The sequence below is a fragment of the Rhipicephalus microplus genome, unplaced genomic scaffold (assembly GCF_043290135.1).
Source record: "Rhipicephalus microplus isolate Deutch F79 unplaced genomic scaffold, USDA_Rmic scaffold_13, whole genome shotgun sequence".
Taxonomy (NCBI): Eukaryota; Metazoa; Arthropoda; class Arachnida; order Ixodida; family Ixodidae; genus Rhipicephalus; species Rhipicephalus microplus.
Window position 1 is genome coordinate 18,586,323 of NW_027464586.1, and position 27,854 is coordinate 18,614,176.

Consider the following 27,854-nt stretch of genomic DNA (forward strand, 5'->3'; position numbering starts at 1 on the left):
GTGTGGGCCGAAAAACTCGTACTTGGTTACTCATGATGTCTCTTCATTGTATACAAATATTCCTCTCGATGACGGCATAGCTGCATTACAAAAAATGTACACAAACCATAGACAATCTGACACCCCAGATTTCTCTGCCATCGATACTTTGACGAGGATGGTCCTCAAAATAAATTCATTCGAGTTTAACCAAGAGTATTTTCGACAAATCAGCGGGACCGCTATGGGCACCGAAATGGCACCTAAATATGCCAACATATTTATGGGAAAGCTAGAATCTGAATTTCTTGCACAAAGTTCCTTGAAACCAATGATATACAGAAGATACATCGACGACATTTTTCTTATTTGAACCCACAGCGAGGACGAACTTCTCAGCTTTATCGACACTTACAATGCTGTACATCCGAACATACACATCACACACACATACTCGCAAGTAACCGTACACTTTCTTGATGGTACCACAAAGATAGAAGAAGAGAAGCTCTCTACAACCCTATATCGCAAGCCAACGGATCGACAACAATACGTCCATTACCAAAGCGATCATCCACGCCACTGTAAAAACAGTATTCCATACAGCCAGGCTCACCGGTTTAAGCGAATCTGCTCTAGAGACGCTGACTTTGACATGAGCTCACAGAGGCTGAAACTTATGCTCGAGAAACAAAAATACCCCCCACATGTAATTAATGACGTTGTTCGAAAAGCGAGAAAACTAAAGCGTGAAGACTTACTTATGAAGCGACCACCGCAAGAAGAGCCACAACGAACAAACCTGTGCTTGACTTACAGCACAAACTTCCCCAATGTAAAAAAACTCTTAAACGACATTACAACATTCTGGAACAAAGTTAGCGTCTGAAACGCGCATTTCCATCCGCTACAGGCGTCGTTTACCGACGACCACGTAACCTCAAAAACACACTTGTCCACTCTCAAACTAACACATCACCCCCCCCCAATAACTCATGCCAACCTTGTTTAAAGCCACGATGTCTTGTATGTAAGATGATGCGAGAAACACACAAAGCAACCAGCACACAATCCAAGTTTTCGATTAACATACGAGGAAACCTAACATGCGATTCCTCTAATGTGGTATACCTACTCGAATGCGACGTGTGTGGTATGCAGTACACCGGACAAACAGAAACACCATTTAGGATTCGCTTCAATAATCACAGAGCCCTTGTGAAATCAGCGCCAAGTCTACCTCTATTAAAACATCTCAATCTTCCCGACCATGCATTCGACAATCTATCAGTAACGCTCTTAGAGACGGGATTTAAATCAAGACTAGAACGTGAACAACGAGAGTCATACCTTATCCATCGATTTAACACCCTCGATAGAAAAATAAATGAGAATCCTGGAACACTTGCAGCAATTGAAGCATTAGAAAACAATAACGGCAATATTGAAAATAGTAACTGAGTTCACGGCACTGCAGCTGCGAAGGGCACTGGATAACTCAAAACAATTCCAAGTGTAACTACTCTTCCTAAGTGCAGCTGTCGTCTGTTTTTCTGTTTTATTTTACTACCCAATCAATTGTGCCATGCATGACATGGCCAACAGCAACCCTGTGCACAGTCGGGAGGCCCCCACTGCACGCGTAATCCAGAAAAGGGCAAGGAATTCGCATTGCGCCTGCTTACCATATTCTGCCACACTACGCGGCACCCCTTTTTCTACGACGAAATGTTGACGGGACCCCGAGTAGTTAAAGGCTTAAAACTTCCTAAAATGCCCGCTTATCTGCCTCTGCCCCAATACGCGGTACCCCTCTTTCTACGACGAAATGTTGACGGGGCTCCGAGTAGTTAAAGGCTTAGAGCTTCCTAAAAAAGCTCTTTTTTGCCCCACCCCGAACCGCCAGTGCCAGGAGGCGCCGTCTGGTCGGGAAGAATGCGTCAGTGAAAGGAAGCATACACAGACCACTGACATCAGAAAGGTGAAGGGGAGAAAGGGGAGAGAGGTGAAGGGCGAAGTGGAAGGAAGAGTGGAAGGGGGGCTCCCGAGGGGAGTCCACCTTATATTCTTTTTCTCTTTTTTTCTGTCTTTTTCCTCTTTTCTTTCCCTCTGATTTGAGATTGTATAAAGCTGAGCACCAACAAACTGTACCTTCAATCCTGATGATGGCCAGACTCTAGGCCGAAACTTCGAAATAAACCACGTTGTGACCGCTCACGGAGGATCTACTGGACTATATATATATATATATATATATATATATATATATATATATATATATATATATATATATATATATATATATATATATATCTATATATATATATATATATATATATATATATATATATATATATATATATATATATATATATTTGTGTGTGTGTGTGTGTGTGTATAGTTAGGTTTGCCCCCCACTCACGAAAGAGTCGGTACGTCCCTGCATCTGCGGATCTTTTTTGCTACATTCATTCCTTGCTGAAGTCAATCCTTCAACCAACTGTGAAAGCTTGGAGCCTCTTTGGAGGCTGTATGTATTATAGGTCCAGCAGAAATTCCAGTCTGCTTTGGTTGCTCTGTCTCTGGCTCACTGACTTCAATGTGTTTGTCTGAGGAAGGGTTTGCCCTGTTGAGTACACGGTTCCTTCTCAGGATGCTGTCTTCCATCTGAATTTCACACAGCCTGTCATAAATTCTTCTAATTATTGTCTTTGACCCACGCTCCTGTTTTTGTTGTTTGAACTGGGACATCCACTGACCCTTAATAAGGCTTGGTGAATCCTCCGCTTGTCTGTGATGGTAGCTCGTGTTTTCCGCCTCTTTTACATTCCTACTTCACTTACATCGACTGTTTCAAGTTGCAGTAGCTGTGAAGCTGTTGGCACACTCATTTTAGTTTGGCAAATAATTTGACGTTTGGGCTGGAGTACCATTCTTTTCTTGAAGTGATGTGTTTTGTTTCTAAACAAATATCATTTGTGGGTCTGAGTGGCTTGTGGGTCTGATTTGTTAACGCTAGTCGAGCCCAAGCTCACAAATAATAATACACATAGATCGAGGTTGAGGCTGAGGCTTGCACTTGTCGTGCTTGGGGCACTGGGTCTGGGTATCTGCCTTGTGCACGATGGGGCCAGGTTGTAATTTGGCTGTACGGGAATGAGCTCACACTGTGTCGACACCTGGCCGAGACCAACTGCAGGGATCAACCTTTTTTCACTAAACAGGATCTTCTGTATTCTTCACGTGTACACATCAACATACTTGTACAGTTGCACGAGATATGAAAGTTGCCGTGTGACCATTGCTTTGCCTAACATCGCAGGGGCCTAGTGGCATGAACAGTGCAAATCAAGATTGTGCATGCTTCTCTTCCTCGTTGCCTGTTGCATGCTACAACAATCACCAATAAGGCAAAATGTACACCTTTAATTTCTCTCAGTTTCGAGCCCTTCCGTCGCAATCCAAGTGTATTCTTCGAGGGTTTTTATCTCCGCAGTCAATTACAGAATTACTTGAGAAAATATGTTACAGCTGGTGCTAGGCACTGCTTCATTTACACAGCTTGTCCAGGCGAGAGCGATCGCTGCCTAAGGAACAGCAAACAGCAAAAGAGTGTGTGAAGCTTGCGTGATACCACCTTCTTCTCGACAGTGTATTCTGGGACATAGAACTGCTGTAGTTCTTGGTTGTTGCTCACGTGATAACCTTGAAATAGGGATTGGCTGTTCACTTCAAACATTCCCGGCTAACAGCCTTGACTGATCAGAGTGCACAGTGCTGTCTATAGCCTCTTATTACACTAAGGAAGTCTGTCAGCTGGCCTGCCCATTAACAACTACAAACGATACTTCGTCGTTACAACAAAGTTCTCTACGCGAACTCGACAGACTTTTAGTCTGGCTGATGTACCACTGGCCTGCTTTTTAAACTCCTCACCAAATACTGCGTTCTCTACCACATCAACATGACACGTCTCCAGTCAACCAGGACTTGTAAACTGTCAGTTGACGGAAAATGTCGTAGATGTGACACTGCTTGTCCAAAGCCTCTAAGTTCTTGACAACCTAACGGTCCTCTTGTCCCCTTGCATTGTCAGAATGCATCCTCTTTCTACAGGAGCATCTGCTTTATATACAAATGCCTCAGCAGGGATACCATATGGGCACATACCATCCTCATTGTCTCACTGGTGAAGACATGCTCTTGTCATTAGATTGTGCCAGTCTAAACAAATGCTCAGTTTTGACAGGCGCATTCTACAAATGAAAGTCCACCCAATTTTATTACAATTATTTCCGGAATTCACTCAGTGAAATCCTATGGGAGCGATGATTAGGAGTGTTAAAAATATTGAATGCAGAATCTGATTGGAAAGCAATACAACAAGAAAGTCTATTTTCTTCTGGCAACAGCAGCGTACACCATATATGACATGGCGGCAGAATTAATTCAGTCACACTGAAGTTAATAAAAAGAAAAAGTAAAGTGCGTCATCAACGCAAGTGCTTGTACAAAACAAAGTTTACACTTAGTTTGTTTCAAACAAGCGGACGCATCCATGATGCACTGTTCCTTGAGTGCACACTGAGTTGAAGATGCCCTGCAAGAGTATTTTTCAAGCTGAGTTTCACGTGGCAACATCTTCCTTGCATAACCCTGGGGTATATGCAAAAAGAATTAGCAAAGTTGGCACGACCGAACAAGTGCTGGAACATAAAATATAAAATGAAAGCAGAAGACAATTACTGGCATACCTTGTATATTTCATTCGCATAGCATGGTGATCTTCGCCTTCCAATGAAAATGCAGTCGACATAATGTGGTACCAAGAGATATGTAGCCACCACCACAGTTCTTTTGAAGGAATCCTAATGAGTTACAGTGACCACATGGTCCGTAACACTAGAATCTGAGCACTACAGTGACTTCAGCAGATAATATGACTAGCATGCGAGTACCCATAAGAAAGTAAATAGTTTTGTCCTAATGTAGAATTGCAATGTAAGATTCCACTTTGCGTAGGATGTTGGTCAACACTACTTGTGTTCGTTGCGCACAAAAGCAAACCATTTTGCATGAATGTACAGCTTTTGTGCTTCACGGGAAGCAAGAAACAAGCTTCCATTCTTATCATCATAACAATACCCACACCGCAAGCATGCACAAGAGGTTCTTTATTTTGGGCCAATGAATACTCGCACTTGAATATGTCACGTGTGTTGCCAGATAATATTTAGATCGAAATGCTTTGCTTTTATCACTTTTTTTGAAAAACAAGAAAGAAAAGCAGGATGAATCATTTGAAACACATGGTCCCTTTGGAGGGTACGGCATAATGCATAATTCTGAAGGAACACACGCTTGTTAATGTTTGTGAAATAATAAATTGCTTTGTGTAACATGAGACAACAAAGCAATGCAAATGAGTGCTGTGGAAACCTGCAAGGGGGCAGGAGGGTTCAGAAATGAAAACTAGACAACCACCCATTTGTGGCACGAGGCCACAAGGAAATCTGTACGGATGTCTTACAAGAAAAAGCTTCTTATTTGCCGAAAAATTTATCCTGGTCCAAGGGTCGACCAAGAGACCAACGCCTTTCCGGGGCGGTTGCTCTACCAATGCGACAACAAAGTGACAGGTAGCAGAAAACAAAGGCATACAGAGGTGGCATAAGGATTTCTTTACAATGGGGGGGGGGGGGGGGGGCTACCCATGATACGCGAGTTCCTTCAGGGGGCCGGGACGCTGTGCTGCGTTTCGCTATGTTTGCTTTTGTGGTGGCAGGAGAGAGCAGGTGGAAATTTTCAAGGGCTCCAGCCCCCCACAACCTCCCCTCCCTACTGCTGGGACTGCCCCTAGAGGTGTACTTACTGAATGGCAGGCAACTTTTTGCCATGTGTAATCCCCTCTGCAATGTTGTGGAAGCCAGTTTTCTATGCAAAAATGTCACTGTGCAAGAATTGTTAAAGTTGAACTCACCATGTAATTGGCAACATATGCTGTTTACACTTGCATTGAACCACTTTAAATGTTTGAAACCAATAACTGGCATAGTGATTGGCATTGTGGTCGCAGACACACTTCCAAAAACATATTTTCCGTTATGTGTTCAGTTGTGGTACTGTGGGTTCGAAATGATGTCCTACATTTGAACGTTTTGCTCTAAATTGGCAACATATATTTTTTTGGCTTGGGTTCAGGTGGGTTTTGATTAAACTGATTTGGATTGATTCCTACTAAAAATTACTCTTTGGGTACAGTTCCTTATTGGCGTTGGATGTGACGCCACGGTGTTTCTACAAATAATTATTGTACTACAAATAATTGTACTACAAATAATTGATGGCCAAGTTTGTTGCGAAGAAAGCATCTTACAACATGCATGCCGACCAGTATAAGCAGGACGTGCACAGTGCCATTCTTGACGACCCACTTTAGGTTGCTTTCAGTGTAATAAGTTAATGATAATAAGCTATGATTTGTCAGGCTTGTTTGGATTTGTTTGGACATAGTTGAGATTTTTTTGAGGAAATCAGGAGTGGGTGCAATATAATCACTATGTGCATACGTATGTGAGTGTACATGATCTCGCAGATTCAAACTGAATCTTCTTCAGGTGTTTCAAACATATTCTTTAGCTTGTTTGTGGTCGGTAGCATAGTCAATATGGGAAGGTTTGAAGCATTACTGGTGATGTGTGTATGTGCATTGAGTATGTGAATGCACGATCAATTCACTTTCAGTACAATGGCTTGGCTGCTGTGGCTTTATAACATCACAGTCTTAAATTGTTTTTATAGCGCTAATGTGCAGTTTTCATTATACTTGTTTATATGAATAGCTTACTGTAAAACATGCTCACAGTATCACATTTGCATGCAACGTATTCCGCGCTGTTTTAAAGGGGTGCCCAAGAGCTCCGAGTCTGTACTACAACCCAAGAACAACGTGACCTGTTTTCCTGCGTACCCTAAGCTATATCCTGTGGAAGCTGCTAGTAAACTACCCTGTGTAATGCAATCATTATCGTCTTTCATTAGAGGATGTAAAAGCTATTCAGACAATATTAATGAATTGATTGTCCGTAACTTGTAACAGTTTACAATTAGTACAATGGCACATGTGGCTGATTGTTCTATCCTATGTCATTTGTTGCAAGCTTTCATCTCCTTGTCCATTTAAGCAGCTTGCTAGAAGGAATGCACGTGTGCTAGAAGGTAAATCTCATTTTATGACACCACTGAACCCATTTTAAATTTCAATCAGTGCATTATCGTGGTTTAGTTTAGAATAAATTACACATACCGGGCAGCTGTCCATGTCTTTTCATTTTATAATTTTAGCAGGTGCTGACCTTTTGACACTTTGTTATTGTGCTATACTTTTTGTAATAAAATTTAGTGGCAGATGGTCAGCCACCAGGACCCTGTTTTGTAGATTTTGATGCCCCCTCTGCACTTGTAAAGCTTTATACTCAATAAATGCATGAATGAAATTTGGCACTGCGCATCACCACAGTGAGAAGAAGAAATGCCACAGGTGAACTTCTATCTACTGTTATTTGTTCTCACAGTGGTGTCATTAAAAAGCAATATTCAAAATCAGTATTGAAATTGTATAGGAATGCTGTGATAGCCTGCTTACAGACAAGGGAATACCATGGGCAAGATATAAATTCACTGCAAATAAAAACAGAATTTTTCCAATAACGTGGTTTTTCTGAAGCAAAATTTTCTAGTCAAACAACACCTACAGATAGAATATTTCACATACAACAAAAGTACTAGCACTGCAAGTAATCATCTTCTTGTGGTGTATGTTTTGCCACTCCTAATATGTTCTATGGCAACAGACTGTCAGATACAGATAAAATGTATCATCACACTCACTGAAAAAGGGCTTGTAATTTGCTGATGATGCTTCAGTATTACAGGAGCATTATGAAAGACACTCACCTAATGTTATCAGCAAAAACAATTAGTGATCTACCAACTACATTTACATTACACAGTGTTCTAGTGGGTAAGGTACTCGGCTGCTGACCCACAGGTCAGGGGTTTGAATCCCGGCTGTAGCGGCTGCATTTCCGATGGAGGCGGAAATTTTGTAGGCCCGTGTGCTCAGATTTGGGTGTAGATTAAAGAACCCCAGGTGGTCGAAATTTCCGGAGCCCTCCACTATGGCGTCTCTCATAATCATATGGTGGTTTTGGGACGTTAAACCCCAAATATAATAATATTAACATTACTACCACAGGTGACAGTACAAAACGGCTCAATCGGATAGTACAGCATGACTGATATTTGATTTTGGGATGATACAAAAAAACATTAGCATGCCAATACGCCATCTCAACTCCACTTGTCACATCATGTTGACCCTGTAGTCAGTGGAAAGAAGCTATGCATACACATCTTATACTTATTAGGGTAAGGCATACAACGTTGATGCAACCCAGTGGCAAAGCCAGGGGTTGGCACACCGGGCTTGCGCCCTCCTCCCTTTTTCGAATATATTCTTCTGTAGTATACAGAGTGCAAAATCACGCTCAATCAAATCCACGGACACGGCCACACTTAGGATCATATTGGTGCCCCTCCTCCAATTCCGCGGCCACAAAAAATATTTAAAAATCTGCCTACGCCCCTGTGGCAACCCACACACATTGTGGTGCTCACTTCAGTATTGTCAATCGGTGCCATGACCTTGTTTACACATAAATTGAAGGCACACATTCAATGCACATTTAGAATAGAAGGGCATGCATACAAGTAATAAAATGCTGGAAATCAAGCACTTTCACACCAGTAAGAATTCAAGAAGATGTGGCAGATTTTGCAAAATAGTCCATACTGATTAACTTGGCAGCTAAAAAACAAGAGATAATAAGTTGTATCACAGCGGTCCCGAGGACTGCTAGTTAAAGCCAAGGCGATGTCTTGTGCCAATAGAATGGTCTTGCACAGCGTATTACACTACGTGTGGCTGTTCTTGTTTATGTAGCCTGAGTTATAGCGAACAGAAGTGTTCTCTCTGTCCACTGAGGAGTGAACAGATTTTCTCACTTCTGAAGCCTTACACATTTTAGCACATTTACATTTTCACCAAGGTAAGAACTTTAAAATTCATGAATTGCAGAAGTGACAAATGATCTGAATTTTTTGATACAATTATGCCCCAAAAAGATTTCTAGCCACAAATGTGTCTTAGAAGCAGACGTTGTGCACTGCTCAACTGATCATAGAAAGATTGCCTGAGGCGCTGCCCTTGTTTTACTGCATTTGGCATTCTGCGCCAGCTAGCGGAATATGAAATGGTCAGAAGAATTCAGGCTCCTAAGAAAAGATTGAGATTTTGAGGGATGAGAAAGGAGTTTTAGCTTAGAGTAAGCACAAATATGCGTCAGTGAACGAGATTCATGGTTTTATTAGCGTCCAAAAAGAAAAAAATCAATTCATTTAAACATGAATTTTACTGGACCACTGTGAACACAACCAAACAGAAGATATCCTGCTAACATTTACTCAAGCGGGGGAAAAGGGAGATGAAGCACCAAAATTTGTCACACATCATCCACAGAACATTCAAGTGGGTGGAGAAACCTGATATTTTAAAATGAAAACCTTCTTATGACATCATGTTAGTCCATGTAGCATAGAGGCTGTGTCGGGCTATATAATGAACCGTATTGCCAACGGGAAAAGATGATGAGGTGAGCAACATGAATATAGAAGTGAATGGGTTGCAGCAAATAAATTGTGAAACCTTCAGATGAGTTAAAATAACAGCAAAGTTTGTGGTGTCATTTTTCAAGTACACCAACAAAAAACGTAGACATGTGTTTTCGACAGCAAAAAGGCATAATGAATGATATGTAAACACACATTACGCTTCATATTTGCATAAATATAAAAACAAGCTACAATGCGTCTCACATGATGCAAGATTACTTGATATGTGCATACAAATAATTCCAGCTTTAATGAATATATCACACATGCTAAACATTTTCTTATAGGCTGAAACTTCAATTACTTCAATACTTGTCGAGCTCATTGTGACATATTATAGAGCAACCGTGCCCTTATATAGAGCAAAGTAAAGAGTGCGTTAGCAAGCCGCACACAACGATATACACCAGCGCCCAATCATAAACATTATTGACCAGTCAATTCTTTCAGCTATTTGTTGATAGCATCGTGGTATCGCAGCGTGCAATGCCGCTGCCACTGCAGACTTTTTTTCGTTGTAATACAAAGCGTTTGTGCGCGTTGGTGTCTGCATTCCTGCTAGCTGTAAAAGATCGCCGTTGCGCCAAATGCAACTCAAGCGGTACAACCTGTGCGCAGTAAAGACGGCGACAACAACAACAAGGGAGCGCGTAATTAACTTCGAACACAGAGGACTACGGCGACGCAACACTTGTGGTCGAAAAACGCATTGTGAAAATACAGCAGCCTCCATTTTATGATAAGCGCGGTGGCTTGAACGAACGCATCGAAGAACTCAGCGTCATCTGCTGTTGGTGATGTTTGCCGACCTCGAAAACTGAAGCTGCGCCAAACGGTTATCAGCCTCAACAGTCGTCGCATTGTACAACCAGAGTGCGCATCAAAGCCGCTCATGCAAAGCTCATGCGGCTAACGCTTGTGTTGCATTTTGGCGCCGGGCCGCCATTTCGCTCTCTGCTTGAAGGCGACAGGGGTCCCGCCACGTGCGGAGCGAGTGTGTGGATAGCGCGTGTAAGGGCCCTAATGGACGAGGCGGCAGAGGTGCCGTGCCGAGCGAACTGCAGGCGAGGAAGCGTGTGACGCCAACCCACAGCAACAGCATGGCCTACATGGCACGGCGCCAAGCCCAGAGGTGCGCGGCGCATTCGTACGGAGGCACAGCAATACGCAGGCTTCACATCTAATAAAGGTTTATGTGACCATTGGTCAGAAGGAAATCCGTCCTTCTTATGTGCGCAAAAACTCTTAGCACCTGTACTCTACTGTACCAGCAAGGAATTAAAATCAAGGAATGTGTAGGGGGTATTAGTAGTGATGGAGCAGATGTACCAACGTGCATATACCAGTGAAGCAGGACAAAAAAGACCGTGTGGTAGAGCTGTGAACTGCTTTAGCATACTGTCCTCTTTTATTACGACCTCGTAAGATTTATAAACTCGACGTGGCTGCCCCCTCCTTTTACTTCATTATACCACTGTTGTACCGCAATACAAAAACTATGGGGTGTAACAAAGCTCCAACCTCGCCCAGCAAAACATAGTCCCAGATATAGGTGCCTTACAACTGACAGGGGTAGCTAAAACTGGTGTTTTTTGGTGTCTGTTACGCTACACCAATACGTCTATGTTTATTTTTCTTTGCATTTCTTTCGTATGCACTTAACTATTTGAGTTGGATCAACATTGAAGCACCCATGCAGACGCGACCGCCCGCTTTGAACCGAAGTTGCTCTTCTCACACGCCCACTGCACAGACAGTAATAAATAGATAGTCAATTCAGCACTCGACTTCATACATTTTGCTGTGATGATAAAGCTTCGGGTACGTTTTGTCGTTATTAGCGAGACATGCCGCTTGCTTAGCCGCAACAGCTAAGCCTAACGCTTCATGGAAGTTCTCGGGCTTCGTCACCCGACCAAGAATGCTGTATCTTTAAATACCGGACAAGCAACCTCGCACAACGTTTCTACTTTGTCGGAAACAAAAAAAAACGCACTGTGCAAGAAGATAGAAAAGGAGCCTTGCATCGGCAGGTGGAAGCAATGCATCGACGCAGAAGCAGCTACCCTAGAGCCACGCAAAGCATCGGAGATAAACAGCAACCATCCGTGTTGTTGTAATGAAGGAGTTCAGCCTTTCGATTCAAGTGCACATTAGCCTACAATCAAACAATTGCTCTTATTCTTGGCATTTACCATTCAGTCATCGGTATGATATATGTATATAACCACAAATGACATTAAATCAGTCTCCACAACATTAAATGTCCAGGCTATCAATTCTTTATTGCGTAGCATTTTCTGGTCACCCCTATGGCAAAGCCAGCCTCAGTGGTGTTGTCTACGCCCTCACTGCGTATGCTCGCGTCTACCAAATCGTGCCGCATGCTCCCGTCTCGTGCCAACCGTTTGCTTTCCATCATTCTCGTCTCGCAAGCCGGACGCAGGCAGCGTCGTGTTCATCGTCGTCAGCCACTGCATGACCAATTGGCATAAAATTTCTTGCAAGTGTTTAGCGGATACCACGCTTCTCCGGAGAATGACGAAAGATAGCATAGTAAATGGCGGCCTACTGCCCTTCAATTACAATTATAATGGCGTAATGGCTACCCGGCAAGTGTGCTTGAAGCAGTTGCTCAAAGAGAGTTAAGAAAAGGCTCTGAAAAGCCGCTCTTCCTACTTTTGTTGTGACTCTGTGGCGAACTCCACGCAAGCCTGGCGTTTCTATTTTTGAATTTTTTATGTTAGCATTTTACTTTATGTTATTTTTGTAGTTTATAAAAAACAGATATGTATTTAAAAAACTGTAACCCAATACACATTTCTTTAGGTTCTTGATCTTGGTTTTTGATTCTGTATTTTCGACAGTGCAGTGTTTGTCTGATTTTGATAGTGTCACTTGATTTGTATTTTATAGTATATATGTATTTACTTGCTCTCTCTGCTATGCTTCCTTCTCGGGATATGCAGTATCAATAAATTAATACATAAATAAATCAATATGATTTAATTGAATTGTGGGGTTTAACGTCCCAAGACCACGCTATGATTATGAGAGACGCCGCAGTGGGGGGCTCCAGAAATGTCGACCACCTGGGGTTCTTTAACGTGCAGTTAAATCTGAGCACACAGGCCTACAACATTTCCGCCTCCATCGGAAAGGCAGCAACCGCAGCCGGGATTCGATCCCGCGATCTGCGGGTCAGCAGCCGAGTACCTTAGCCACTAGACAACCGCGGCGGGGAAATAAATCAATATGTACTCAAGTTGAAAGAAGGAAAGAAAAAAAAAGAAAATAAAGAGAGAAAGAAAGAAACAAAGAAAGAAAGAAGCGATAGTTAGGCAATGCATACCTTATCTAGTGCTGATTTATCCTTTCGAGCTCCTGCATTTTTTTGTGATAGCGAATAACTAAATACTCTCGGTGAGTTTTGCGGCATCAAATTCATGTTTTCCGTAGGTGTATATGCATGTGTATGTAAATAATAGTGTGAAAGAGTTATTCTTTCAAGAGCTGGAGGGCGAATTCTAATCTAAGGCGCCACGTTATACGACTCTGCCGAGCAACATACACTCTAACAAGCCCCGCCGCGGTGGTCTAGTGGCTAAGGTACTCAGCTGCTGATCCGCTGGTCGCGGGTTCAAATCCCGGCTGCGGCCGCTGCATTTCCGATGGAGGCGGAAATGTTGTAGGTCCGTGTGCTCAGGTTTGGATGCACATTAAAGAACCCAAGGTGGTCCAAATTTCCGGAGCCCTCCACTACGGCGTCTTTCATAATCATATAGTGGTTTTGGGACGTTGAACCCCACAAATCAATCAATCAATCAATCAAACATACACTCTAACATACACCGCATACTACGGTGTGATGGTTTCAGTAGGCAGTGAGGGTATGCGCCACGCTTTTGTGCCATATATTATGCCCTAATATTTTGAGAAATCATCTCGGCCTTATCACAGCACATTGAAGCTAGCTTTATCTACACAGGATAACTTCTACTGTAGCACAGCCCTCCACGGGGAAATAACACAAACTTATGGGCGATTATTTTGGTTATTTGGGCACGCCGCTCTTGCAGGTACAAAAACGAAGGACTCCGCAAGGGTGACATATTCCTAGCCTACCTGCCGCTGATGCATGCTGCCCCAATGTGGCTTCTTTTCACAATGCTCACCCATCATGTTCAAGTTGTGCTAGTGGCAGCCAAGGACCTGGCCCAAGTGCTTATGCCCATTCCGAAATACAAGGTAGGTAAAACTAAGCGCAGCATTAGGTCAGTCTACTCTCAGTGTGAAGAATAATAAGTAGCTAACGTGGTTGCTTGGGCGAGTTGGTACGACATGATTCACATAAATAACACCGCCAATAACGAGAGACAAGAAAAAGAAGGAGACAGACAGCGGCACTGAACTTACAACAAGATTTATTTGCCAGAACCGCACAATATATACTTGGGCAATATCTAACAAAAAAAGAAAATACAAAACAAACACAACAGAATCCACCTAACAACCACATAGTCATCTTCACAACGCACCATGAGCAGCACGTGTGCTAACGTGCCGAAGAAAATCTATTTCTTTTAATGATAGCGCAATCGAAGGCCTGCTGACACATGCACTGCCCAGCCTTTCTATTTCTGAAGCCTCATAAATTTCACGTATCAACTGGTTCCGATGCCGCCTAATGACGGTACAAAGCTGAAAATCAGGGACACAGCCGCAGTCTCGGCAATGAATGCCGAGGTGGCCCGAAACTGTAGAGGAGACGTTGTGAGCGTGCTCATTTAAACACCTGCCTTTTTGGCGGATGTACCACTTGCCGCAAGACAAGGGTAGTGAGTACACCACTCCTTCAATGCATGGAACGTTCTTCTTTCGATGCTTGACTTTGCAGCCTCGCTCGCCCCTCGAACCAGGATTCACGGCTCTGCACAACCTAGCCAGTTTTTCTGGGGCAGAAAAAACCAGGTCTACGTCGCACCTGCTGGCTACTTTTTTGATATTGTGGGTGACGCCGTGGATATAGCGAACAACGACGAAGTTTCGTTTCCCACGTCCCTTATCCTTTGTACGGTTCTGAGCATTATTTTCTGGGCTCGTTCTGATTTCTCTGAGTAGACACTCAGCAACGGCGGTCAAAACGTACATCGGGAAACCAGCTTCTGTATGGCGTTTAGTTTGCTTATTAAAGCTGGACAGAATTGTGTGATAGCAGAACTTTCGCAAAGCGTTTGTCTTCGCAAAGCGTTTGTCTTCACAAAGCGTGTTGTGTTTCGCAAAGCGTTTGAAGAATAATAAACCGTGCTACCAAAGGCGCGAAAAGTACAAAGAAAGTAGACGACTGGAAATGCTGCGCAAATGTAGTTTCTTAAAGAAGCCTTGCTAATCTATTTCAGCAAGGTAAAAAAAAACGTTGCCAAGTGAGGGTAGAGCCTTTCTAAAACACGCCAGCCAAATGTTTAGCACAGCTGGCAGCCTGGAATATAGAATAAATAATCAAAGCCAGCTTAAAATTGGTTTCCTTTCTCTCAACAGATGACAGGAGAAGATTAAAAATAAATCGTCACAGCCGTTTCATTAGACATTGGCTCATTTGAGCATGGCACGTTCTGTCGTTGCAGAGATGACTGGGCAGGCCGTGACTCGTCCACGTCTGCGCAAGTGATCGCGCCGGAAAGCCACGCATTTGAAGTAAAATAATAAAATATACAAAATGACGAGGTTCGCGTGATGTATTTGCTTTCCCTGTGTCCTTCCGGCCTGCATAGCTTCCACGTCATTTTTGGAGCGAGAAAAGAGAGAATGCGATTGCAGCGTGGAACAATCTTTTGCAACTACGCTCGTAGCGGACAGCTTCGAAAAAAATTTTGGCGGTGAATTCTTCAGGCATTAACATCCTTTGGTGAGTTCATTCCATGGCTACCTAGATGATGATGACGATGCTCCTTGGATCATTGGCACCTACGCACTATGGAGAATCCGTCATGAGAAGGGTGGATTATACATACTGGATTCATATTTATATTTTGTAGAAGCTAAAATAATATTGATATAATCTTTCTATTGTAACGTCATTTATGAATGATTGTAATTTTAAGTTGCACTATTTTGTTTAATCTCCCGGAGACTTAAGACCTTTTGACTAGGAAGGCTGAATAATAAATTTCTAGTAGTTTTCACCTACCTAATCTATACGAGTCACATATGAACTTTTTCACTGTTTTGAAAATATTCGTGTCCGAATGTCCCAGCCTATCAGCGTGTACGCAGCTTGTTGAGACAGTTCATGATATTTCACAAATATTTCATTTTTCAAGCCAGGTTGATTTATTTTCTTAGATTTTGGCAAGGCATTCAACCGCGTTTTTCAAGGCAAACTTCCCTTAAAGCTCCGAAACTTGAATTTACCATCTGTTGTCATAAATTGGATACATGCATATCTTTCAAATCGCGCACAGTACATTGACGTGGGGCGACATACTTTTAGCACATGACCGGTATCGTTAGACGTTTTACAGGAGAGTGTTTTAGGGACTATTCTTTTTTTATATACATAAATTACATATCCGACATGGTTGAGTCTACTATTCAAATCGGATTGTTCGCTGATGACGGCGTTTTGTATAAAGTGACATGCCATCAGGATCACGTTGATCTAAGTCTTGCATTAACACAAGATAGTGAGGGGTGTACTCGGTCGTCAATGACAGTAAACCCTGACAAAACAATACTCCTACGTGTGACAAAAAAATGACCGCAGTTTCCCGAGTGGGAACACTGGGTAGCATGTGGAGCATATATGTTGAACTGCGATAAATGTGACATGTAATTTGCGTCATGCGTGTGTTTTGAGTGAGCACGAGAGAACACGAGTGAACACGCATGCACGTATGCTGCGAAAGACGATTTTTATTGATTAGACGATTTGGGTATTTTGAGCATGATGGCTTTATGTTCCGTAAAGTGAAGGGTGTTGCGACGCCGGGTCCTGCGCGTCTCAGTTTGGTAGCGGGCCCCTGTCCAAGGACCCATCGTCGAACAAGTCAGATGAGGCGCTCGTAAAAACGACAGCAATTTACTTACACAATTAGCAACTGAGAGTTAGAAAAGAGGTGATCAAGTGATCAGAACTGTACTAGGGAACTGTTGAACTGTAGAATTTAAAATACACAAAAAGCCTTCCAACCCTGGGCGCATTATCCGTGGCTCCAGCTAATACGGCGCTCCATGGTCTTGGTTCTCCACCTGCGCGGGCGGGGAAAGAGACCAGACAACGCATGTGGAGAAGGCACAGTCTTCACGATGTCCAAACGTGGTCACAAACGCACTGCAACGAGTTTTCGCACACGTCACCAAGTTTCGCGCACGTCCGATGATTTTGGTTTCCAAGATTCTTCTGGCAGCTGGGAGAGGTTCGAAAAGCCGGCTGCCAGTACACGTGTCAAACTTGCCTGACTGTTTCGGTAGGACAATGTTGTGGTGGGCCAGCATATCGTCAAAATATGCCACCCCATTCAGCCGATCCTTTGGAGAAAGGGGGGAAGGAGATGCAGTCAACTAATCTCTAGTCGCCGAGGTGGGCTCCGGCAAGGGCTCTAGCAGATAGCGCAATATCTTTTTATTCACCCCCACATTCCATTCCTGGTTGTTTGCTAGAAGCTGTGGCTTAGCTGCACATATCCCGGGGCTCCGCTTCTCCTCACAAGTTGCAGCCACAACCAGTTTGGCTTTAGATTTCTGCCTGAACTGCAAATACCATGCTGGTTCCAAGATTTCCAGATCATCGGTGACCTAGAAAATGGCCCAGCTGCCTCCATGTCTGCCTTCAAAGCCTTGCCCGCAGCAAACACGATGGCCTTTCTTGAGTCGAGCTCGCAATGGCCTCTCTTGGCTCATAGGTTTCCTTTCCGCGAACCAGTCCCGAGCCCCTCGTTTTGGTTTTGCCGAAAGAAATTCAACCCGTCTTGACGGCACACCCGGGCTTGTCATGCGTCGAAATATTTTCGTCCCGTTCACAAAGGCCGAAAAACTTCAATACTGATGACGGTCGTAACAGTCTCTCGCGCGGTGGGGTGAAGATCTCGATGGGCTGAGGTTTGCAGCCACAGTTCGGAGAGATCAGCGCTGACGTCTGGTCTGGTGAAGACTGTCCTTGATGAAGTAGTGACCACCTGCTTCATTTTGGCTCAACAGACATCACATACGGGCTTGGCAGCACCGTGTTTGGGCGGTTGCTCATGAATTTCTACTTTTTCGTCCAGATCGCCCTGCTGCGGGTGGATTCCGTCGTTGGCCCGGCGGAACAATTACCACCGCAGGGAAACATCGTCGCGCCTGCGCCGGACAGCCCCGTCGACGAAGAACCATCATGGAAAGCAGCACCTCAAGTGCCCCTACCCTACCATGTGGTCAACTGAGTGACGTCAGCGGACACGCTTGAGCTTCAGCATAAAACCCGGAGCCATCTTCAGCAGTCTTTCAGTGGGCTTGACAGCACCGTGTTCGGTCGGTTGCTCATGAATTTCTACTTTTTCGTCCAGATCGCCCTGCTGCGGGTGGATTCCGTCGTTGGCCCGGCGGAACTCTTCCCACCGCAGGAAAACATCGTCGCGCCTGTGCCGGACAGCCCCGTCGACGAACCATCATGAAAAGCAGCGCCTCAAGTGCCCCTCCCCTACCATGTGGTCAACCGCGTGACGTCAGCGGACACGCTTGAGCTTCAGCATAAAACCCGGAGCCATCTTCAGCAGTCTTTCAGTGGGTTTGGCAGCACCGTGTTCGGGCGGTTGCTCATGAATTTATACTTTTTTGTCCAGGTGGGTGAAAAACATTCTGTCTGCTCTATTAGGGTTGATTCGCTCACTTTAGTAGTGTTGCCGGGCCCACAGAGTCTGCTTTCTTCATTGTGTGATTGTTTGCTTGTTATTACGCTACTGCTGTTAACATCAGGTGATGTGGAGTTAAACCCTGGACCCCGCTCCGACTCAGAGACTGGTTCAGAAGCCACCTTAAATAGCCACCTCCTCAAGAGAATTCTAAAGGAACAAAGACCAACAAAGCGCTCACTGCTCTTTCCGAAAACTTAAAACACGTAGAAACTACAGTAGGCAACGTACAGGAAAGATTAACTGCCATAGAAAAAGAGTTAGCTCGCCTACAGCAATTCGAGGATTAACTCGCCGAGCATGAGGTGATGACTGTAGAAACAAATAAACAGGTGCGTGAGCTATCAGTTAAGGTAGAAGACTTGGAAAACAGGAGCCACCGGAATAACATAGTAATCTATGGCGTGAAAGAAAGTGATAACGAACAAAATGCAGATTTACAACAGCGGATTGTTAAGGGCATATTTAAAAACATCCTCAAGGTGAATGTTACATCTATAGAACGCATGCACCAAATTGGCAAGAAAACACAAAATCGAGAGCAGCCAGTAATTCTTAAGCTGTACAATTTCTCTGAAAAAATGTTAGTGCTTCGTAATTGCGGCAAACTGAAGGGAACAGCGATATCGATATCCTAAAACTTTTCCGCACGAGTTCGGGACCTGTGCAAAAAACTATGGCAATCAGCAAAGGAAGATCGGGACAATGGTGCTAAGGTCACTCTTGTATTTGATAAACTAAAGATAGATGACGACTTGTACGTATGGGATGAAGCCAAAAATGCAAGAGTTTCCCTGAGAAGGGCTCGTCACGATGGTCGCGCGAAAAGCAACGCGTGACACCCGCAAGCCGCCACACTGTTTTCATTGGTATGTTTGAATGTCCGTAGCATTGTTAACAAAACTGGCAAGCTAGAAGAATTGTTATTTTCGTACACTCCTGATATTGTCGTGATAACTGAAACGTGGCTGCACCCAGGCATTCTTGATTTTGAAATTGTTCCTTCTTCATACTGCCTACTTCGGTCAGATCGTGATGGTCGCGGGGACGGGGTCGTCATCGCAATAAAACGTGGTTTGCAATATCGTAGAAAAAAGGGTATCGCAAATCACGAAAGCATTTGGTGCACAATATTTGCTCACGATGCTCCAGTACTGATCGGTGGCATCTACAGAAAGCCAAATGCGTCTGATGATTACCTTTTAGAAATACATGACTATCTGGTTGATAAGGTTACCCCCCGTACCAAATTATTACTTACTGGGGATTTCAATCTCGCTATTGACTGGGAAAACTTAACAAGCACTGGAAATACCGCCAACAGCGAGCTCTTATACAACATAATCTTCAATTTTTCATTGTACCAGTTGGTCGAGGAACCAACCCGAATTCAAGGAAACACTCGCTCCATACTAGACCTAGCTTTTCTTTCCGATAACCTATCCGGTAGAGCCACTGTAGAAGATGATATATCTGACCACAAATTGTTAATCTTAACTTTCAACCTTGTGCCCCGCCGCGGTGGTCTAGTGGCTAAGGTACTCGGCTGCTAACCCACAGGTGGCGGGTTGAAATCCCGGCTGCGGCGGCTGCATTTTCGATGGAGGCGGAAATGATGTAGGCCCGTGTGCTTTAATTTGGGTGCACGTTAAAGAACCCCAGGTGGTCGGAATTTCCGGAGCCCTCCACTACGGCGTCTCTCATAATCATATGGTGGTTTTGGAACGTTAAACCCCACATATCAATCAACTTTTAACCTTGAATGCTTAAATACCAAACCCGATGGCACAAATTCACGGATAGCCGGGAAAGGCTACACCAGAGCTAATGATGTTTGTGTTATTGCTTACCTCGACACAGCGCTAGAGACTTTTTCTCTGCCCCGCCGCGGTGGTCTAGTGGCTAAGGTACTCGGCTGCTGACCCGCAGGTCGCGGGTTCAAATCCAGGCTGCGGCGGCTGCATTTCCGGTGGAGGCGGAAATGCTGTAGGCCCGTGTACTCAGATTTGGGTGCACGTTAAAGAACCCCAGGTGGTCAAAATTTCCGGAGCCCTCCACTACGGCGTCTCTCATAATCAAATGGTGGTTTTGGGACGTTAAACCCCACAAATCAATCAATCAACAAAATTTTATCCCAACGAAATAAAACGCACACAAAGAAAAGCACCATGGATCAATCGCCGTATTGTTCACCTTAAAAGAAGGGTACAGAGAATGCGCAAGAAAAAGAGGAATCCAATCATCTTAAATGAACTTGCATCTCAGCTTAAGGCGGAAATTAGAAATGCAAGAAAAACTTTTTTTTTCACATACGTTATCTCACTTCATGACAGATCAGCCGCAAAAATTTTGGCGTTTCTTGGCACGGCCTGAAAACCCAACAACTGAAGTAGAAATGGAGGGTACTATCGTAAAGGACGCGCAGGCCGTTTCCAATGCTTTCAATAGGTATTTTCAGTCAGTATTTACACGTGCAGGCGCACCAAGCAGCCCTGTTGCTCCGGTGCATCCTTTTTTAATGCCCGGTGTTGTTGTCACTACGGAAGGTATTCTGAACCTGCTGTTGCAGATCGATTTTATGAAATCAGTGGGTCCTGACAATATTTCAAATGTATTCCTTCGACGCTAGACAGAGCAACTATGTCCCTTCCTTGAAGCACTTTTTAAAGCATCCCTGCTAACAGCTTCTTTACCTGCAGACTGGTTGTGTGCAAAGGTAATTCCAATTCATAAAGGCGGGAGCAAGCTGTCCATAGAAACATTCAGGCCTATCTCGCTAACTAGCTGCTGCTGTAAGCTGTTGGAACATGCAATCAACAAGGCAATAACTACTTATTTAGAACATAACAACTTATTGCACCCAAACCAACACAGATTCCGTAAAAACCTTTCTACCATTACTCAAATCTTGGAAATAACGCATGACTTCGTAACTACTATTACATCACAATTGCAGACCAACTCCATATTTATAGACTTTGCCAAAGCTTTTGATAAGGTGCCTCACAGTAAATTGATTCCCAAACTTGTGTCTATTGGTATTCACAGTAACTTAATAGCATGGATAAAAATGTATCTAATAAATCGAAGCCAGTATGCAACCGTAAACAACACAGCCTCTGATTCATCGGAAGTGTTTTCCGGAGTACCACAAGGTTCCGTTTTAGGACCCATCTTGTTCCTAATATATGTTAATGATATCTATATGTGCCTTGAACCTAACGTTAAAATGAGATCATTCGCTGACGACTGCGTGATCTACACCAGTATCCGCACAACTGATGACCAGCTTAGACTTAATACCACACTAGCTAACATTGCATGTTGGTGCCTTGATTAGGGAAGGGAAAGTAATGTGTCAAAACAGCTTGCCTTAGCATAACTCGCAGAAAAACAATACAACATTTTAGTTACAATTTGGTCGGCACAAACATTGCAAGAAACGACGCTGTTAAATACTTGGGCGTTACCTTTACAAATAAACTGAAGTGGGATGCACATATAAGCAGCACATACACAAAAGCCTATCGCCAGCTAGGGTTCCTGCGTCGAAAACTCGCATTGGCGCCTTCTAATGTAAAACTGACAGCATATAAATCTCTCATAAGGCCGATCCTCGAGTACGCCAGCATAGTTTGGAACCCCCACCAAAAATATCTTTCCAACAAATTAGAAATTGTCCAACGCAAGACCCTTCGCTTTATCTATTCTAAGTATTCGAGACATGACAGTGTCACTGGGCTGTGCAGGCGGGCGTGCTTGCCGACCCTTGAAGCCCGTGGCCGTGTCTCTTCCTTAAAGTTTATTTTTCTTTTGTATCACAACGGTTTAAACATAGATAAAGACAACTATATAAAGCCGCCTAACCATCACTCCCTACGTACCAACCACAATAAGTGAATCAGACCATTCATGTCACGCTGCGATACTTTTAAATATTCATTCTTCCCATCAGCAGTTGAAGAGTGGAACAAATTGCCACGTGAATGCGTTAATCTTTCCTCTCCAGATTCATTTGTTCGGAATGTAGAAAGCCTTTTTTATGAAGACTAAAAGCAGCTTTTGTTCTTTGATGTTTAAGAGCGCTTCCGAACACACTGTACCCTCTGCTGATACCTCGATGTTTTGTGACCTGTCCATGATTTTGTACAATTGTTTTCATCATTCAAGTTTTTTTTCACCATCATCTTGTGATTCTGTTTCTTCCACTATGTGCGATATTGCCTGATTTGTAAGCAACTGTGTAGATTTGCTCGCCCACCCTGTATGAGCCTGAGAAAGTCTTACACTATTAAATAAATAAAAAATACGCATATGAAACACAACCACTCACCTAGTGAGCGCCAGACAATTCCGTCAAACCCCACCAGGCATGTTTACCCTTTTACATAATTAAAAGAAGTACACTAGTTATTCTGAATTCCTCTCCTACGTTTGAGTGCAAGAGAATAACAGTATCGGAAGCACACCATACCTGAAACCCTCAATAGTGGTGTCTTCAATATACTCATCATGAGTTCAACAAACTCTAAAATGCAACAATATAACAACAAAACCTAATCAATGGTCCTTGTCTAGGTCAGGAAAAAAATATTTCAGAACTCTCGAAAATGCCGTTCGCGTCAGGGCAGCGACTAAAACACTCAGCGTTGCCATGGGGTATTTCTCCCTTTGAAACGTATGTCAAACGTACACTGTTGCAAAACGACGCTTCAACGCAGAAGGCAGCATTCTTAGAGAACAAAGGCAGTAGCTCAGAGAGTGGACAATGCTCCACCTTGATAAAATTCACTTGGCCATTTAGTAAGCTGGTTTTTCGAGCTGCTTTCAGTAGGCTCTTCCACTACCTAAACAGGACCCTTGCAAAACAATGAAAAGCTCAAAACGAAGAATTCTCGCATGAGTTCCGTTTACACACGAAGAAAAACGTAAGCCTTCGTGCCGGCTTTTGCGCACGCTATAACTCAAGCTCAAACATTACCGTTATTCACGTCTGTAGTAGAACACACCCTGACAGACTCAAATCTTTCACACTAGATTCGGCTGCATCTTACAACGGTCATAAATGTCGCTCCTACCTCGACTTTCGGTTACGCCAACGCCCCGCTTAAATCATCACATGACATTTAAGAAAAAAAAACTAGTGCCGGAACTAAACCTTGCGTAATGGTCTTGTTCGGTTAATGTTACCTTATAATGCCAGCCTCTTGAATAAAGAACGCGCTGGGTTCCTTCAGGTGCGTTAGCTCTATTCGCACTTAAAGGGCGCTGTAACATTTCAGGGCCAAACGTACGCTTCCGTACCATCTAAAATCTTCTAAACGCGCAAATCGCAAATGTTTAGGAAAAGAACGTACCGCGTTTGGCACGAACCTTTTGAAACCAGTCTGTTTTCCTATCAAACCTTATATACAAATGAAAACTTTACTTCAAAGGTTCAAAACTGGAAGAATATTCAAATGATTTTCTTCCAGAAACTCTGGGTCGCATTCTGAGAAAAGCTTGCAGCTGACTTTCACGCTTTCAATCTTGCACGTGGCGGTCGTGTCCTCTGTGGCTTTCGCGATCGCCACAGGCGACAATGAGCGCGAACTCCTAGCCCAGCTTTGCTATCTCGCCTCAATCGTGATTTCGAGCGGCTTTCTTTGTAACACAGAAGATTCCTGAAGTGCAGGCGAAAGACTCGTCATTGTCCTGTGTCAATTGGTTCCACCCTGAATTTAGGACCAACAACCTTTCTTTTAGTAATCTGTCGACATAGTTGTCGATGCAAACCTGTTCCCTTCAACCACGCCTTCCTTCTTAAGGACATGTGTCCCTTTCCGCTACTCCTCTCTCGCCAATTTTGCCTGACCCTACGCGTCAAAGGACATTTTATTCAATTGCCCGATGGCCAACCTTTTCGTTTTCGCTGTGGCGTGCCCTCTGCCTCCACCTTTTGTGGTGCCGCACGTCCCCGCTTCCTTCTTTTACGGTGAGGCTTACGTATAACCTTTCTTTGATTGTTACAAACTTCTCTGGTTGCGTCATCGGCAACCCTACAGTTCAGGCGTGCCTGTGCACCATTCTTTCTGCAGCCTTTGCCCTTCGGTTTCTCCGCTCCATTGCTCTGACAGGCTAATTTATCGGCGCTACCCCTCACAAAACCAGATGCTGGGCCCTCCACAGGTCTGAACTCTTCAAAATTCGCGTCCTTCTCAATTTCGGGGTAGTTTTTATCGTCCGGCCGATCGTTTACGTGCCGCTGCTCGAAGCATGTCTCTAACACTGCACAAGCTCTGTTCATGCTGCTGGGTTTAGACTTTTCCTCGAAACGATCTTCCGCCGAACTTGCGCCTGTTTGTACACATACGACAGCCTCGCAATGTATTTTCTCACCCTCTGAGGTTCTCACCCTCTATCCCACCGCTGCCACCAGTTGTTGCGACTCCGGGTACTGTGGGTCTGATATTGGTAGTGGGCCCCGTCCATGGACCCCGCGCTATTTGTAGGCGATACTTTCAACAGCAGCTCGCCCTCGCTGGCAGTACTGTCGGGTTTCAGTAGCAGTATGTCTTCGCTACAGTTAAGACTACCTTTGTCGTCCTTTCTTTCAACCTCCAAAAGGTCATTCCCTTGCTGAGTCTCGAGCGCGGTCTCCAGCTCATCAATATGCTCAATAACGCCACCAGCGCGACAGGAACGAGCCTCGGTCTCACATGGGACACCTTTGGACTTGCTACAGTTTGCATAACAGCCACCGTCCCGCTCTCTACATGCACTATCTTCGCACCACCGGAGAGTCGCGTACCTTCCCTAGGCGCAATTTCACTAACAACGACCTGTTGCTCTCTTCTCTCCGCTGAAGGGTCACTTTGCATGTCGCACTCATAGAGACGCGTACCTTTCTTGGTTGTTACCTCACAAAAAGCGGCTTTCTCGGTGACTTCACACTGCCCCGTACTCGCCACTACATCGCACCTTTTTGGCTTTACACATACTTCACATATACACGACGGACGACGATCCTGATGCAGTTCCTGAATGCGATTATACGACCTTTCTATGCTCTCAGACAAGGCCTGCATCGTAGCCTCGTGTATACGTATTCTTTCGGCTTCTTCTGCCTCTTCTCTGTGGGCTTCTGCCCGCTTTCTCTGTTGCACGCTCTCGACATACCCTGAGAGGTCCTCGTCGCTTGTTCTTGTCCCGACGATCCGCTCGATCAGTTCTGTTCTGTTTGGGGAGTCCGACACATCCAGTTTAAACACCTCTGCGATTGCTAGCAATACGGGTTTTCGCAGGGCTTTCAGAATCATGACTGCTTCCGGCACCGTTCTCTGTTCCAGAAATTATTCATGTCTTGCAGCTAATTAACCCCGACTACAACAACAGCCCTAGATTCCTGCCTTGCCTCATGTTACCTGTTAACTTAGTCTGCAAAAGCTTCCTCAAGCTCTTACACGGAATTCTGTTCTATCACTGTTAACCTTGCTGTCACCCACAAGCTATCTCACAATTATCTGCCCGACGCAATTTATCTGTTAACCATATGACTAAAACAGCCCTGTCACCATTAACCTTGCCGTCACCCACAGACTATAGCTTGAACAAGCTATCTCACAATTATCGGCCCGACACAAGTTATCTGTTAACCTGATAACTAAAATAGCTCTGTCACTGCTAACCTTGCCGTCACCCCCTAACTATAGCTCAATCAAACTATCTCACAATCTGCCTGATGCCGGTTACACAGTGACCAAAAAAGCTATTCTCTCTACCATCTTTTACTCACACATTAGTAAATGCCTGGTAAAGTGTAACAGAGAAGTCGACACTCACCCGGCTTGCAGTGATGCCTCCAGCATCGTGCATCTCAGCAGTGCTTTCCGGTTGCCTCTCCCGGTCGATGACCTCGTGTCATCCCAGAGGTGCCGTTCGACTGCCTCTCAAGTCGATGAGCTCGGTGCATCCGACCGTTGTCGTGCAATCGCTTCTCTATGTCAATGGGGTCGTAGCACCTGACTGCTGTCGTCGAGTCGTTGCTTCCTGGGTTGACGCCATCTCTCCGCTGAATCCAGTGGTTGCGACCTGGGTTGACGCTATCCCACCACTGCCATGCAGTGGTTGCGACTTGGGTTGACGCTATCCCACCGCTGCCACCAGTTGTTGCGACTCCGGGTACTGTGGGTCTGATATTGGTAGTGGGCCCCGTCCATGGACCCGTCGTCGACCAAGTCAGATGAGGCGCTCGTAAAAACGACAGCAATTTACTTACACAATTAGCAACTGAGAGTTAGAAAAGAGGTGATCAAGTGATCAGAACTGTACTAGGGAACTGTTGAACTGTAGAACTAGAAATACACAAAAAGCCTTCCAACCCTGGGCGCATTATCCGTGGCTTCAGCCAATACGGCGCTCCATGGTCTTGGTTCTCCACCTGCGCGGGCGGGGAAAGAGACCAGACAACGCATGTGGAGAGGGCACAGTCTACACGATGCCCAAACGTGGTCACAAACGCACTGCACCGATGTTTTCGCACACGTCACCAAGTTTCGCGCAAGTCCGATGATTTTGGTTTCCAAGATTCTTCTGGCAGCTGGGAGAGGCTCGAAAAACCGGCTGCCAGTACACGTGTCAAACTTGCCTGACTGTTTGAGTGGGACAATGTATTAGTGGGCCAGCATATTGTCAAAATATGCAATCCCATTCAGCCTATCCTATGGAGAAAGGAAGGAAGGAGGAGTAGTCAACTAATTCCTCGTCGCCGAGGCGCGCTCCGGCAAGGGCTGCAGCAGATAGTGCATTATCCTTTTTTTCACTCCCACCATCCATTCCTGGTTGTTTGCTAGAAGCTGTGGCTTAGCTGCACATACCCCGGGGCTCCGCATCTTTTCACAAGATGCAACCACAACCAGTTTGGCTTTAGCTTTCTGCCTGAACTGCAAATACCATGCTGGTTCCAAGATTTCCAGATCCTCAGTGACCTAGAAAATGGCCCAGCTGCCTCTTTGTCTGCCTTGAAAGCCTTGCTCGCAGCAAACACGATGGCCTTTCTTGAGTCGAGCTCGACATGGCCTCTCTTGGCTCATACGTTTCCTTTCCGCGAACCAGCTTCGAACCCCTCGTTCAGGTTTGCCGAAAGAAATTCAACCCATCTTGACAGCACATCCTGGGTTGGAATGCGTCGAAATATTTTCGTGCCATTCACAAAGGCCGAAAAATTTCAGTAAGAATGACGGTCGTAACAAGGGTGAGTGGGTCTGGGTGCAGCGG

General features: G+C 44.5%; 1 protein-coding gene across 2 annotated transcripts in view; it reads left to right on the top strand.

Moving 5' to 3' along the window:
* LOC119162997 (luciferin 4-monooxygenase) overlaps window positions 1-27,854 on the top strand; it is a 562,016-nt gene that overhangs the window by 312,737 nt on the left and 221,425 nt on the right. For both annotated transcript variants that reach the window (XM_075882642.1, XM_037414886.2), the window contains exon 6: window positions 13,791-13,959. In XM_075882642.1, coding sequence (XP_075738757.1) covers window positions 13,791-13,959 — 169 coding nt within the window. The remainder of the gene's footprint in view (window positions 1-13,790; window positions 13,960-27,854) is intronic.